Below are 13813 nucleotides of genomic sequence, written 5' to 3' on the forward strand. Positions count from 1 at the left end.
CCACCATGGGTCTCCAGCTGATAACCCTCTTACAGACACCCTCTGTTTCTCCTAATCGCCCCCGCAATCCGTGTTATATCTTCCATAGCTATATGAGCCGGGAATTTCACACATTCACTCTCTGAGCCATTTTATATGGAATATATTATCCATGGAATTATACATGGGGTCTCCATACGTCTCTGTATACAGGTAGTCCCCGAGAGATAAGGACTGTAGGTTTGTTCCCAAGTAGAATTTGTTTCTAAGTTGGATCAGATATTTTATTTTAATGAATGCAATTAGGACAGATGTTTGTCTCAACATTTTATTAGGCAGCATGGAGTCAGTTAGTGTATAAAATCCAGCACACGAGGGAGCAGGGAAGCCGTTCATATCTGGGAGTCGTCCATATGTCGGATGTCCTTAACTTGGGGACTACTCGTATTTATAAGCATGAACCCAAATAAAGGATCAAAAAAACTGATTGCCAGTTCTGTTATCACCACATGTACTCAGCAGTAGCCATCTTCCATAATGAGCTGTCCATCCTCCTCCCACATATTCACCTGTAATCACCTGAACCGACATTCTAACACTTCCTCATTCTAACATCCCAGCTTACCTTTTCCTGGTAGAGCTTGTGAAGCCAGGCTGCTGCTTCCTTCTCATCTACAGGTATCTCTTCCAAGGGAAAACGCCTAAATACCGGAGGAGGGAAGCACAGAGGTCAGTGGGGGCAGACAGAAAGAAGACGGGTCAGCAAAAAGGGGGAGTATACACCTCACATGTCCCCAGATGGGTCTAAGCCTACCCCTACTATACACCTCCTATGTCCCCAGATGGATCTCAGCCCAACTCTAGTATACACCTCACATGTCCCCAGATGGATCTCAGTCCACCTCTAGTATACACCTCAGTCCACCTCTAGTATACACCTCCCATGCCGCCAGATGAACCTCAGTCCACCTCTAGTATACACCTCCCATGTCCCTACATAGAGCTCAGTCCATCTTTACTATATACCTCCCATGTTCCCAGATGGATTTCAGCCCACCTCCAGTATACACCTCCCATGTCTACAGGGGTCAAGCTATGTCCTGGGTCAAGCTATCGTTATTGTGTCACCTCTAGTCACACCTCACAGCTCACTTCCTGTGTGAACCTCACACACCCTTTCACCTGATTGGTCTTTAGATGGATCTATTCCTACATACAATCAGGTGGACAGTACAATCACTTTCCATTCTAAGGGTTTGTATATAAGGGGAATATAAAATATAATCTGGTCCTTGCCAGTGATTAGAGCAAATCTCATGACATAATACACCGTGTCATTACTTCACAAATCTAATACACAGACATCGGATTGTACCGTTTCATTCACATTAGTGGGGCCCTCGTGGTGAGAGCTATGTGATCTGGGGAGTGAAACCCAGACGGGTGGAAATGAGCGACTGATTCATCATTTGATATATGAGACTTTTAGTTGATGAATCTCATTGTAATGACTCCACAGTTATCGAGTATACGTTCATTTAGTGAATGTGAACATTCATGTGAATGGAAGTATTTAGATGAATATTCATATTATTTGTGGCGATTCTTCTGTTACCTTGTAAATCTCGAGAAGTTTTCTGTATAGAAATGAAACGTAAACGTATCCCTAATATGAATTAAACAACATGGAGGAGGTTATACCTAAAACAGTACAAAATGTTTTAGGAAATGTATTGATTAGTGTATTGTGCTATCGTGTGTTTAATGAACTATAGATCAGGAACTGGTAAATGAAGAATGATGGGATCGGTGGAGTATAAAGTACACAGTTCCTGCAGACAGGACACGGCGCCATATTTACTATAATTATCACTCCTGCCCCTCCCTAACATAACTTTCTGACCCCCCCAGCAGCATGGAGTCAGTACTCACCCACATGTACTCGGGGTAGTCACGCAGGTTGTGCAGCCCCCGGATCACAGTTTCCCGGTCCTCTTCCCACTTACGTTTACAGAAGACGATTTCCAGGAAGTACCAAGTCCAGCCAATGAGAGGAACCATCAGAAGCTCCTTCTTTGCAAGGACTTTTGAGCTCTGGAGGGTCCACAAAGAAGAAATAAAAAGAAATGTTAGTAAATTTGTGGGGCGGGCACCAGCATAACCAGCAGAATGTTGAGGGTGTCCCCGTCTATGCTTTTACTTATATAGAAGTAGGTGACACAGGTGAGTTGCAGGAGTACTTACCCCCAACACACCAAAACGCTCACACATGGTCCAGCCACATAGGAAATCGATTTCAAAGTTGTGATTGAGAATGATAATGACGTGCTCCTTCCCGAAGTGATTCACCGTCTCCTGGTCTGTGAAGAGGGTGCACTGAGTGCCCGACCACCATTCCAGCAGCATTACCAGCTCTGTGTGAGAGAAGAACGCTTCAGTCTACTCCCAGCCAACCCCTTGCAAGAAATCACATTTTCAGCCTCCAATCGGCTGTGAGGAGATCAGTTGTGTTCATTTTAAAGATTCCATCAGACAAAAGCAGATTGGAAGGACAGAATCTAATGCAATGCGCATGTTACAACTTCTGATTGGTAGCCAATATGTCTGTGTACAGGGCCAGAAGAATAAAAAAACATGACTTGCAGAATGCTCCAACCTAAATAGTTAGTAAACTGCTTCGGAACACCTTTTTTATATACAAGACAAAATCAAGATTGTTTTAACCCTGAAAATGCCATTAGAAAGAGAATGTTGAATAATACCCAGGTCACACCACTAGATGGAGCTGTATTACATCCTCTTGCTATTCGATACAAAGGAGTTTGTTACACACTTTACAAGAGAACACAGCGCCACCTAATTGCAGCTAACAATGATGAACAAAAGATCACTTAATACAATTCTAAATAGTTTATCCAGGGGTTTAAAAGATATACAAAGTACTTATTTCATCTTTTTTCTTAAAAATAAAACAGTGTTTGGGTATGACCTGTATATACCCCCCCCCCCCCAGAATGAACACCGGCACCACTTACGGCTCCACAGGGAATAGGATAGCCGGCAGTTGATGCGGCGATACAGTTGCTTGTTGACGCCCCATAGTGGGAGGGTGCAGAGTTGCAGGAAGTTGATGATGAGGCCACTTATGACAAAGACAAATCCAATGAGCAGATGGACCACAAATTGCGTCTTCAGGAACCCCCAGAGCCCCATTCTGCACCGGTCATTCAGTGCCGCTTACACGGGCCCTCGCTCAGCGCCACCGTCCTGTATGGACACAAGGAGAGAGATGAGATGTGCCCCAGGGGTAATACAGAGACTGCAGGGAGGCCATATATATGGGGTACAAGGATGCTGTAATACCCTGAGGTGGCCAGCATGGGGAGACACAAACAGGGCTAAAGCTCAGGAGAGCTAGAAAGTTTGAGACCTTAAATTTATTCTCCCACAACTCCCCCGACAACCCTTCCACCCCCCCTCCTCCTCCTCATCCCCACAACCTTACCCCATCCCACTCCAAAACCGTCACCCATAACTCCCCTCCCCAACCCCCCCACGGCCATCTCAAACCCAGCTACCTGCAGCTACAGAACCGCCCATATTTATGTACCCTTGAAGTTCTACAAGATACAGCAGAGAGCGCAGCGGCAGCAGAGAGCGCAGCACGGTACCAGAGGCAGTGGCAGCAGAGAGCGCAGCACGGTACCAGAGGCAGACGCAGCAGAGAGCGCAGCGCGGTACCAGAGGCAGGGGCAGCAGAGAGCGCAGCACGGTACCAGAGGCAGCGGTACAACCTCCCATTCATACATAGGAATTTATGGGAGGAGGTTGGCACAGATGCCAGGATTTGGGGCACTGGGTACTATGATGGGTAATACACGGTGATTTCTATAATATCTCTGGATTGCAGGAGAAGGGTTTACACAGACTACAGATCTCACCACAATCATCTGTCTCACACAAATAACACCGACACACGCCATGTCGGTGCATATCCACTCACCAGTACAGGTAATATGCCACAGCGAGGGCAAACAGCGTGGCACAAACCCCAGAAAACAGGCAGACGGCAGACTGATTGGCCAACATCCTAGCCAGTGATCAACAACTGACCACGCCGGAGATTCTGCTGCCAATCTGCAAGTTGTGGAGGATCCCCGGATGATGGGTCGCCTTCCTCAGCACAGCGACCAGGGCACTTGGGGTAAATGCCCCCCTAATCCTTTGTATGGGTGGTCACTTCCCTGGTAATGGGGGATGTTTGGGGTCGCTGGGTGACCTTTCTCCTTCACATAGAGACAACGCAGATATGACAGGTGAGACGCCGACTAAAGCCAGAAAATCCCTGAGGATTACAGATTGTAAGAGAGAGATCTGCTGCATCAGCAAAACTCAGCGAGGGGGGAGATACCCCAACCCCCCAACTGCAAACCCCCCCTAATTTGTAAAAAGAGCCCCTGAGGGCTGCAAACACCCAAATCAGAGAAAATAGAAGGCAAGACGAGGAAATGAGAGCAGAGACAAAAGTGTTAATGTTCAGTAAAGCCTTAAATCTGATAATCAGATTAATGAACACAAACAACAGACAGGGAGCGCTGTGCCGGGGCGAGCACGCAGGGGCGCAGAAGAATGGACCTGAATTACCAGGGGTCCATGGCCCCATAAATTAGATCATAAAGCACCTGGACCTGGGAAGCGGTCTCACCTCTCCCAAAAGTTGGGGAAATATTATCCTGAAATTCTGGAAAAATGCCACCTCAGAAAAGGCAACAAATAAAATCACCAAATACACCCCTGGGGGGAGGAGTCATGGCGGAGACCCCCCCCCCCATGGCAGAGTAACCCCCACATTTCTCACCCATATTTACCCTTTTCTAGCACCCAGCAGTCCGGTGGGTGATCTCTAAACTATATTGTGTGCTCTCCTGAAGCTGCTGTGGGCTGAGAGTTGCATCAATGTCAGGGTAAAAGTAAGGGAAGCAGTGACACGGAGGACACCGAGGACGGACGCGGCCATATAACACCCCAGCAGTCCAAAGTCTGCACATATATGAGCGGCTCACAAGGTCATCGGGAACACCGACATCAGACAAGAAAATCCTCACAAACATTGTCAGCTCCAATCCATCAGCTGGGGTAACAAGTCGCCCCTATGATCAGAGAGCCCCCCAAATCTCACTTCCTGCTGCTGTGATTGGATGGCTGCTTTTCCCAGAATTCCCCACTGACAGCACAGTGACCTCCAGGTGGCCCTGAAGGGGATCTGATTGGTGACACAAAGGACCCACGGGGGCAAAGATGAGCTGCATTAGGGTGGGGGGGCATTGTAGGTGAATTTACCCCTTATTAGTCCCATCTCTGGAACACATCGTGCAGACAGGTAAAACCCTCAGCGTTCCTTTCCTGAGTGCGGTGCCCAGGTATTGCCAGCTGTCTATTGGTCAGAAAAATCAGATTGACAGCACTGGGGGAGTATGGGGTTATATTGGGACATTTATATCAAAGCAATGGCGTCACCATAGACAATCCCATGTGCAGTCAGTCCAAGCTGACCATACATAGGAGACATTGATCACCTTACCAATTATTATCAAGACACGTCAGGAGCGGGGGACACCACCGAAATTACCAGCAGCATTGGGTGGAGGTTTTCATGCAGCACAACGAGGTGACCCAAATCACGGCTCCTTTAGGGGTTTCCTAACATAGAGGTCCATCACATGACCCAGCCTGGACCCCATTGTGGCTCCTGGAGAGGTTTGGTATTATAGGGGTGGATCATATGACCCAATCATGGCTCCTGGAGAGGTTTGGTATTATAGGGGTCGATCACATGACCCAGCCTGGACCCAATCATGGCTCCTGGAGAGGTTTCCTATCATAGTGGTCCATCACATGACCCAGCCTCGACCCAATCACGGTTCCTGGAGAGGTTTGGTATTATAGGGGTCGATCACATGACCCAGCCTGGACCCCAATCATGGCTCCTGGAGAGGTTTCCTATCATAGTGGTCCATCACATGACCCAGCCTCGACCCAATCATTATAGGGGTCGATCACATGACCCAAGACATGTCAAGCATAGGGGGAAGGTGTACATAGGGCCCTGATATTATTTTGCCCCCCTGCCCTCCCCCATCCTAACTCCATTCCTAAAACTGACCTTCAGCCTCCCAATGCGAATCTCCCCTAACACTGAACCCCCAATACTGCCCCCCTTCATCCTTACCCTAATAATACCCCCAACACTGACATTCATCTCACCCATCACTAACCCCCCTGCTATCCCAGTCTGCCAACACTGGCCTCCTCAATACGATGCTTTCTACCCCCCGGAATCTTCTCACCTCCCGGTCGCCACAACTCTGACACCTGAGAGCCGGAAGTCTAAGCCTGAACCGGAAGATTACGGTGCACGTGGCGACCCGGCCAATCAACGACCGCATGGTCAGCCACGCCCCTGCGGACGGGAATCACTATAGCAAACGCCCACTCATCTGTCCGCCGCAAGATAATAACCACGCCCCCTACATCAGCTGATTCCGTGGGCGGGGCGTAGGGCTGTTAACCTCACGTCGGTTGCTTATTGGTTGCTTATTGCGGGGGATGGAGGAAAAACGGGAGAGAAAACGGGGAACAAAGGGAATAACGGGAGAGAAGACAGGGAACAGAGGGAATAACGGGAGAGAGATGGTTGGGGAATGGAGGGAATAACGGGAGAGAAGACGGGGAACGGAGGGAATAACGGGAGAGAGAGGACGGGGAACGGAGGGAATAACGGGAGAGAGAAGACGGGGAACAGAGGGAATAACGGGAGAGCGAGGACGGGGAATGGAGGGAATAACGGGAGAGAGATGGTTGGGGAACGGAGGGAATAACGGGAGAGGACGGGGAACGGAGGGAATAATGGGAGAGAGAGGTTGGGGAATGGAGGGAATACCTGGAAAGAAGGGGGATGGAGAGGGATAAAGGAAAATCATTGCAGAAATTGTGGAGTGGCGCAGCCATCTATTAGCACTCAAGGTGAAATGGAGGAACGCCATTACTTAGCACCAAGTGATGGGTGAATCATCAGAGAACAGCCTCATGCAATCCCCCCCCTAGAATCCCCTTCCCTGGTCACCCTGATGATGGATTTTTCAGTAGTGGTGATGGTGAATATTGCGGTGACAGGTCCTCTTACATGCTTTGTTTTTAATATGTTAATGTTATTGCACATCACCCCAAGCCACTTTATTCTTTGCTCATCACCCTATCAACAGGCTGACATTTCTGTATTCTGCCAACCCCCCAGCCTCCCTCCGGGTACATAAAATACACTTCATTGGCCAACATTCAGGAACAATTGTTCTCATACGCTTCCTGTGACATTCATCCTATTTAAGAAGGGTGAATGTTTCCTTACTGCACACAGAGGGTTCCTCGCCCAAGGCACGGCTTCTGATGGCGACATGGCTTTCTGGCACTTACCCTCCTTGGGGGCTGATTGATGAACCCCCCAAAGCTGGTATAGTTTATTGCAGATTGTACCAATACCTTCCACATTCCCCCCGCTGCTCCCTTCCCCCTCACTGCCCAGAGGGCCATCCTAGACATGTCAAGGAAATAATATCTTCAATATGGGCTGTGGTGTCACAAATAACCCTGGGGGGCACTGCCACATGACCCGCATACCATGGAGAGTGGACAAGGCTGCTGTGCCAGGCTGGGGGAGGGCACACATTCATTATTACATGTATCTGTCCTCGTGCCAAGCAAACCCCCCCCCCCATTGCCCACCAGACGGCTCCCGCTAGTGACATTTGTTGGCGTTGGGTTTAGGCAGCTTGTTTTGTTTCCTCACCCCCTGGTGCCCCCCCATAAAGATTGGCTATAGAAATCATGCCAATTACATGGTACACGGAATACTGGAGGGGCCTGGTGCAAAGATTTACCCTTCATGTCCCGAGAGAAGGGGGGTAGATTAGTGTAATGTAACTGGCAATGATGGCTAAATGTGCCGCTCTCCCTCCAATATATTGGTCCACTGGTCTCTAATACCTACTGGGCCCCAACATCAGAACAAGGGGCCCCCCCAAGGGCCATCTCAGGTTTCTGACAGGTCCTCTTTAGGCACATGCTGAATTGCCCATTCAGTGCAGATCACAGAGAATCTGCACCAGATACTACATGTATAGGTACCCCCCCCCATCAAACAATGACAAAAAACAAGAGAGACCCGGGCCCGCTCATAATTGCGCCCATGGGGCGGTTTATTAATCCAAGTCAGGGACAGGCCGAATGGCAGACAATAATAAACAGAAGTGATTGGACATTGAGGACGACAGACACACAGCTCACTCTACTAGACAAATCCATAGAGATCACCAGACTGCAGGGAGCCATTGCTGGGGACACTGGGATGGAGGCAAAGGCACATGGCAGACACATCAGGAGGAGCTGACGCATGACGAGGATGGTCCCGGGCGGCCACAATCAGGAAACATGAACCCTGCTTCATAATAAAAAACAGAGGGAAAGGAGATGCAGAAATACATTTTAGGGTGCTGGACATTGCGGGCACCACATGGAGGGTGACAGTCCGGGGTGCTTCACATTCCAACTGCAGCCATACGGGGACACAGCAAGGTGAAGGCACATGGGGCAGGAGAGGCTAAAGCACAGATAAGGGTTATTGATGAAGGACTTTGTGCTTCACTGTAGGAAAATATTAAACTCAGAAGGGAGCTGGAACTGCTGACGTGGCAGAATAAAGTGCAGCCAAGGAGAATTCCTTTCCCTGAATTATGAAGGTGGAGAATGAAATCTGCAGACAGCAAGCCACACGGTGCTCATCTCTTCCTGGTCCGAATGTCACAAATAATGACTAGAGTGGGAGATGGGCGACCCCCTCACACCCACCAGACTCCAGTGATAGAGTGACCCCCCGAACACAATGCTGGTAAATGTATGGCACAGACTGGAAGCCCCCTATAAACCTGGAGAAGGACCCCTGAGCTCAAGCTGTAGAAAGGAGATCTCTGCAATTCTCTATACTGGACCCTGGGGTCACGCACTGGGTTTGGGGTGAAGTCTCTACATTGGTCCCGATGTTCTTTTTCCAGTTCTGACTTTATAGTACAGTTCCTGTTACCACAAGCTCCGGATTCTCAATGTCCTTTCTACTCTGCACCATCCTAAGTTCCAGCTGGGCATACGAAGGTCGAACCCCAGGACCGGCTAGAGCTGCAAAGAGAAAACCCATCCGATTACACAAAGCAATCTCCTACAACTATTACATCCTGTGCAGACATGGCAGCACCACAATGGCACCTCTCAGACATATCACGACACTGCTCATACACAACGGCACCCCGATACATACATGGCAGCAGCGCTCACACATATCACGGTCTTCTCACAGGCGAGCTGAAACCACAAAACACATTCATTATACAGGATTAGAGATAAATATTCTGCTATCAGTCAGCCATAGGGAGCAATCTAAAGGGGGCCAATCACCCCGGGATCCGAGGACAGGTATGACCACTATAATGTACTGGGCACGTCACAGGTATAGGGGCGGGTGGGGGTTGTGTAACACCCGGGGGGGGGGGTAGAAGGACAGTTCTAGAAAAGCCAATGTTCTGCCCCTGAAGTAATATTGAGTTATGGAAATATATGGAATATTCTACAGAGCAGGTTCATACAGTTCCATGAATTCTGTGACGGATTCATGAACAGTGGCCAGCTATTCCACATTAATGTTATCCTGACATTGGTGGGAATGGTATATTCACATCACATTCACATCTTCCTAGTTTCTCCTCATTTCTGTAGGTGATCAGACAAAGCTGGCATCCCTGTACAGAACGCCATATAGTCCGCCATCACCGCCTACATCATGTGTATTACTCAGCCGCCCCACCCATTACCCCATTCCCCGAGACAGCCGGCCCCCCCTCCCCGAGACAGCCCAGATCCCACATAGAAGAGAACAGGGCAGACTTTACCTTGAAGTTATTGGGGTGATGATGCGTCCAGGCCAGAAGCATAGCAGCAAAAAGATCTCCAGTGCCCACAAACACGGCATCCACCCGGGGTAACTCCAGGCAGATCCTCAGGGAGTGCATCTGTCCATCCTCACCCACTGCAAGACAATGACCGTATGGAACAACAAAGCCCCCAGCACTCCATCACCAAGGTATGTCACAGATTCACCTCAAGGAGGCCGGGGCACCTGAGCATTCACACCGAGAGAATTGGGCATTTCTTCACCCGAGCTTTATATTCACCAGCACCCAGTCTTTCACTAGTTGGAGGCATTGGGTGTACAAGGTTCACCCAAACATCATCCTCGTACCCCTCGTACCCTGGGTGTATTCAGGAATTCTTCCCCAATCACGGCTGCTAGATGAACATCCGATCCCACGGACAAGGAACCAGCAAACCGTGATGGAAGTACAATGCAACATTTTTCTGTTGTAAATTATTGGGATCAGACATAAAACCTCCCCTCCCGATAGAGCTGGGGTGTCAAAGTCATACACAGAGGGCCAAAATTAAAAACTTGTTGCGGAATAAACTTTTAGGAAGTTGTTCGCTCTCATTAGATATAAAGCCCTTTACATTCAATCTGGAACAAACCTATAATAGAGAAGCAGCACCGCTACTACAATTCCCTGCATCTATAAAACGGTCCAATGCGGGGCCACACATAGGCAGAGAGGCCGCTGCTCTAAAGGCGTGAGTGATGCCGGCGGGCCAGCTGCAATTCATATTTAGAAAATCCTTTGGGGGCCAAAAACAAAAACCTTTTTGGGGGCCAGATTTGGCCCTCAGGCCAGGGCTTGACACCCCTGCTATAGAGGGAGCTTTTCTCCAGTTTGTGCTGTGTAGGGCTGCACCGGATTCAGAATCTCATAGGGGGAGGGGCACCATTCTCCCCAACGATTTCGGCCTTACCCCGTCTCTGGCTTCCCATTGTCACGAGGTAATCTGGACCACGAGAGGCGGGAAGGTCCGAGCTGGTAATGACCACGGTATTTGGACCCATGGAGTGCAGCATGTCCATCACCTGAAGAAACACAGCGCCTGTTAGGGCCATGCAAGATAATTGTGACCAAATCCTAGAGATGGCTGGGGGGGCCGGGGTACAAAAGGCCAGAGAGGGCAAATAGTTAAGGGCGGAGTTTGAGGCTGGGGCACAGAAGTCAGATAAGACAAATGCCAGGAAATCTTTTCACAAAATACAACAATCATGAAAAGTGGTGAATGAGGAACTCACAAAGCGGCAGAGGAGGCTGAGGACACAAAGCACACAGACTGCTCACCCGTACGGCATCCTGCCGGGAGGAAATCTTCTGTCCGCTCAGTAACCTGGAAGAGACGGCCAACAATCACTCCCTAACCCAATAACCCAGAGGATCACTCTATAACCCTATATGCCCAAGGATCACTCCCTAACCCTAAATCCCCCTGGATCACTCCCTAACCCTATATCCCAGAGGATCACTCCCTAACCCTATAACCCCGAGGATCACTCCCTAACCCTATATCCCCGAGTATCAATCCCTAACCCTATATCCCCGAGGATCACTCTCTAACCCTATATCCACGAGGATCACTCCCTAACCCTATAACCCCGAGGATCACTCTCTAACCCTATATCCCCGAGGATCACTCCCTAACCCTAAATCCCCCTGGATCACTCCCTAACCCTATATCCCAGAGGATCACTCCCTAACCCCATATCCCCGAGTATCAATCCCTAACCCTATATCCCCAAGGATCACTCCCTAACCCATATATCCCCGAGGATCACTCCCTAACCCATATATCCCCGAGTATCAATCCCTATCCCTATATCCCCGAGGATCACTCTCTAACCCTATATCCCCGAGTATCAATCCCTAACCCTATATCCCCGAGGATCACTCTTTAACCCTATATCCACAAGGATCATTCTCTAACCCTATATCCCCAAGGATCACTCCTAACCCATATATCCCAGAGGATCACTCCCTAACCCTATAACCCGGAGGATCACTCCCTAACCCTATATCCCTGAGGATCACTCCCTAACCCTAAATCCCCGTGTATCACTCCCTAACCCATATATCCCCGAATATGACTCCCTAACCCTATAACCCAGAGGATCATTCTCTAACCCTATATCCCCAAGGATCACTCCCTAACCCATATATCCCCAAGGATCACTCCCTAACCCATATATCCCCGAGGATCACTCCCTAACCCATATATCCACGAGGATCACTCCCTAACCCTATATCCCCGAGTATCAATCCCTATCCCTATATCCACAAGGATCATTCTCTAACCCATATATCCCAGAGGATCACTCCCTAACCCTATAACCCGGAGGATCACTCCCTAACCCATATATCCCCAAGGATCACTCCCTAACCCATATATCCCCGAGGATCACTCCCTAACCCCGAGGATCACTCTCTAACCCTATATCACAGAGGATCACTCCCTAACCCCCCTATATCCCCAAGGATCACTCCCTAACCCATATATCCCCGAGGATCACTCCCTAACCCATATATCCCCGAGGATCACTCCCTAACCCTATATCCCCGAGTATCAATCCCTATCCCTATATCCCCGAGGATCATTCTCTAACCCTATATCCACAAGGATCATTCTCTAACCCATATATCCCAGAGGATCACTCCCTAACCCTATAACCCGGAGGATCACTCCATAACCCTATATCCCCGAGGATCACTCCCTAACCCATATATCCCCAAGGATCACTCCCTAACCCATATATCCCCGAGGATCACTCCCTAACCCTATATCACAGAGGATCACTCCCTAACCCTATATCCCGGACGATCACTCCCTAACCCTATATCCCCGAGGATCACTCCCTAACCCTATAACCCCGAGGATCACTCCCTAACCCTATAACCCCGAGGATCACTTCCTAACCCTATATCACTCCCTAACATTATAACCCCAAGGATCACTCCCTACCTTATATCCCCGAGAATCACTACCTAACCTTATTACCCCGAGGATCACTCCCTAACATTATAACCCCAAGGATCAATCCCCAGCCATATAACTCCAGGATCAGTTCTTAACCCTATAACCCCTAGGAGCCCTCCCTAACCCTAGAACCCCAAGGATCACTCCATAAACCTATACCTCTGAGGGTCACTCCCTAACCTTATAACCCCCATCTGTGTATGAGGAGCACTTGTAGTTAAATTTCCTCTGTGTATGAGGGGTGTTTGAGGGGTATATGTGGTGAGATTTTCCTGTGTATGAGGGGAGCTCATGGTAAGATTCTCCTCAGGGAATGTGATGGGATTCACCTCTGTGTATGAGCGGCGCTAATGGTGATATTCTTCTCTGTGTATGAGGGCCGCTCATAGTAATCTCCTCCTCTGGGTTTGAGGGGCACTTGTGGTGAGATATTCCTCTCTGTTTGATGGGCGTTCATGGTGAGATTCTTCTGTGTATGAGGCGCCCTTGTGGTGATTTTGTCTTCTGTATTTGAGGGCCGCTCCTGGTGATCTTCTCTTCTGTGTATGAGGGGTACTTGAGGTTAGATCTCCTTTGTATATGAGGGGCATTCATAGTGAGGGTTTCCTCTGTGTATGAGGACCGGTCATATTTAGATTCTGCTTTGTATTTGAGGGGCACTTGTGGTGAGATTCTCCTCCTTGTATGAGGGCGCTCGTGGTGAGATTCTCCTCTTTGTATGAGGGCGCTCGCAGTATGATTCAGCTCTGTGTATGAGGGGCGCTCATGATGAAATTCTCACCATTAGGGGGCGCTGTGCCTTGTGTACAGTTCAGTTAGAAGCTGAAGGATAACC

At 49.1% G+C, this 13813-nt stretch overlaps 2 protein-coding genes across 2 annotated transcripts in view; both read right to left on the minus strand.

Moving 5' to 3' along the window:
- The window catches only part of LOC140339456 (1-acyl-sn-glycerol-3-phosphate acyltransferase gamma-like), a 5698-nt gene extending 1221 nt beyond the window's left edge, over window positions 1–4477 (minus strand). The window contains exons 1-5 of the mRNA XM_072424217.1: window positions 3983–4477; window positions 3015–3246; window positions 2224–2393; window positions 1852–2073; window positions 605–685 (exon numbers count right to left, since the gene is read on the minus strand). Of these exons, the coding sequence (XP_072280318.1) occupies window positions 605–685; window positions 1852–2073; window positions 2224–2393; window positions 3015–3192 (651 nt within the window). The 5' untranslated portion in view covers window positions 3193–3246; window positions 3983–4477. The remainder of the gene's footprint in view (window positions 1–604; window positions 686–1851; window positions 2074–2223; window positions 2394–3014; window positions 3247–3982) is intronic.
- A 3725-nt stretch (window positions 4478–8202) lies between these two features.
- PDXK (pyridoxal kinase) lies at window positions 8203–13435 on the minus strand. Its single transcript, XM_072424324.1, has 6 exons — window positions 13308–13435; window positions 11292–11337; window positions 10924–11035; window positions 9972–10108; window positions 9361–9387; window positions 8203–9244 (listed from the first exon to the last, which is right to left on the minus strand). Exons 1-6 carry the CDS (start codon window positions 13433–13435, stop codon window positions 9092–9094), a joined length of 603 nt encoding a protein of 200 aa, XP_072280425.1. The 3' UTR covers window positions 8203–9091.
- Between the last annotated feature and the right edge of the window lie 378 nt (window positions 13436–13813).

The sequence above is a fragment of the Pyxicephalus adspersus genome, chromosome 1, assembly GCF_032062135.1.
Source record: "Pyxicephalus adspersus chromosome 1, UCB_Pads_2.0, whole genome shotgun sequence".
In the NCBI taxonomy this organism is placed as follows: Eukaryota; Metazoa; Chordata; class Amphibia; order Anura; family Pyxicephalidae; genus Pyxicephalus; species Pyxicephalus adspersus.

Coding starts and splice junctions, on each gene's coding strand:
- PDXK (XM_072424324.1), bottom strand. CDS start 13,435: ATGAACGCCCATCAAACAGAGAGGAATATCTCACCACAAGTGCCCCTC. Junction 11,338..13,307: donor AGCGCCGCTCATACACAGAG/GTGAATCCCATC, acceptor CGTCTCTTCCAG/GTTACTGAGCGGACAGAAGA. Junction 9,388..9,971: donor ATCACCCCAATAACTTCAAG/GTAAAGTCTGCC, acceptor TTGTGGTTTCAG/CTCGCCTGTGAGAAGACCGT.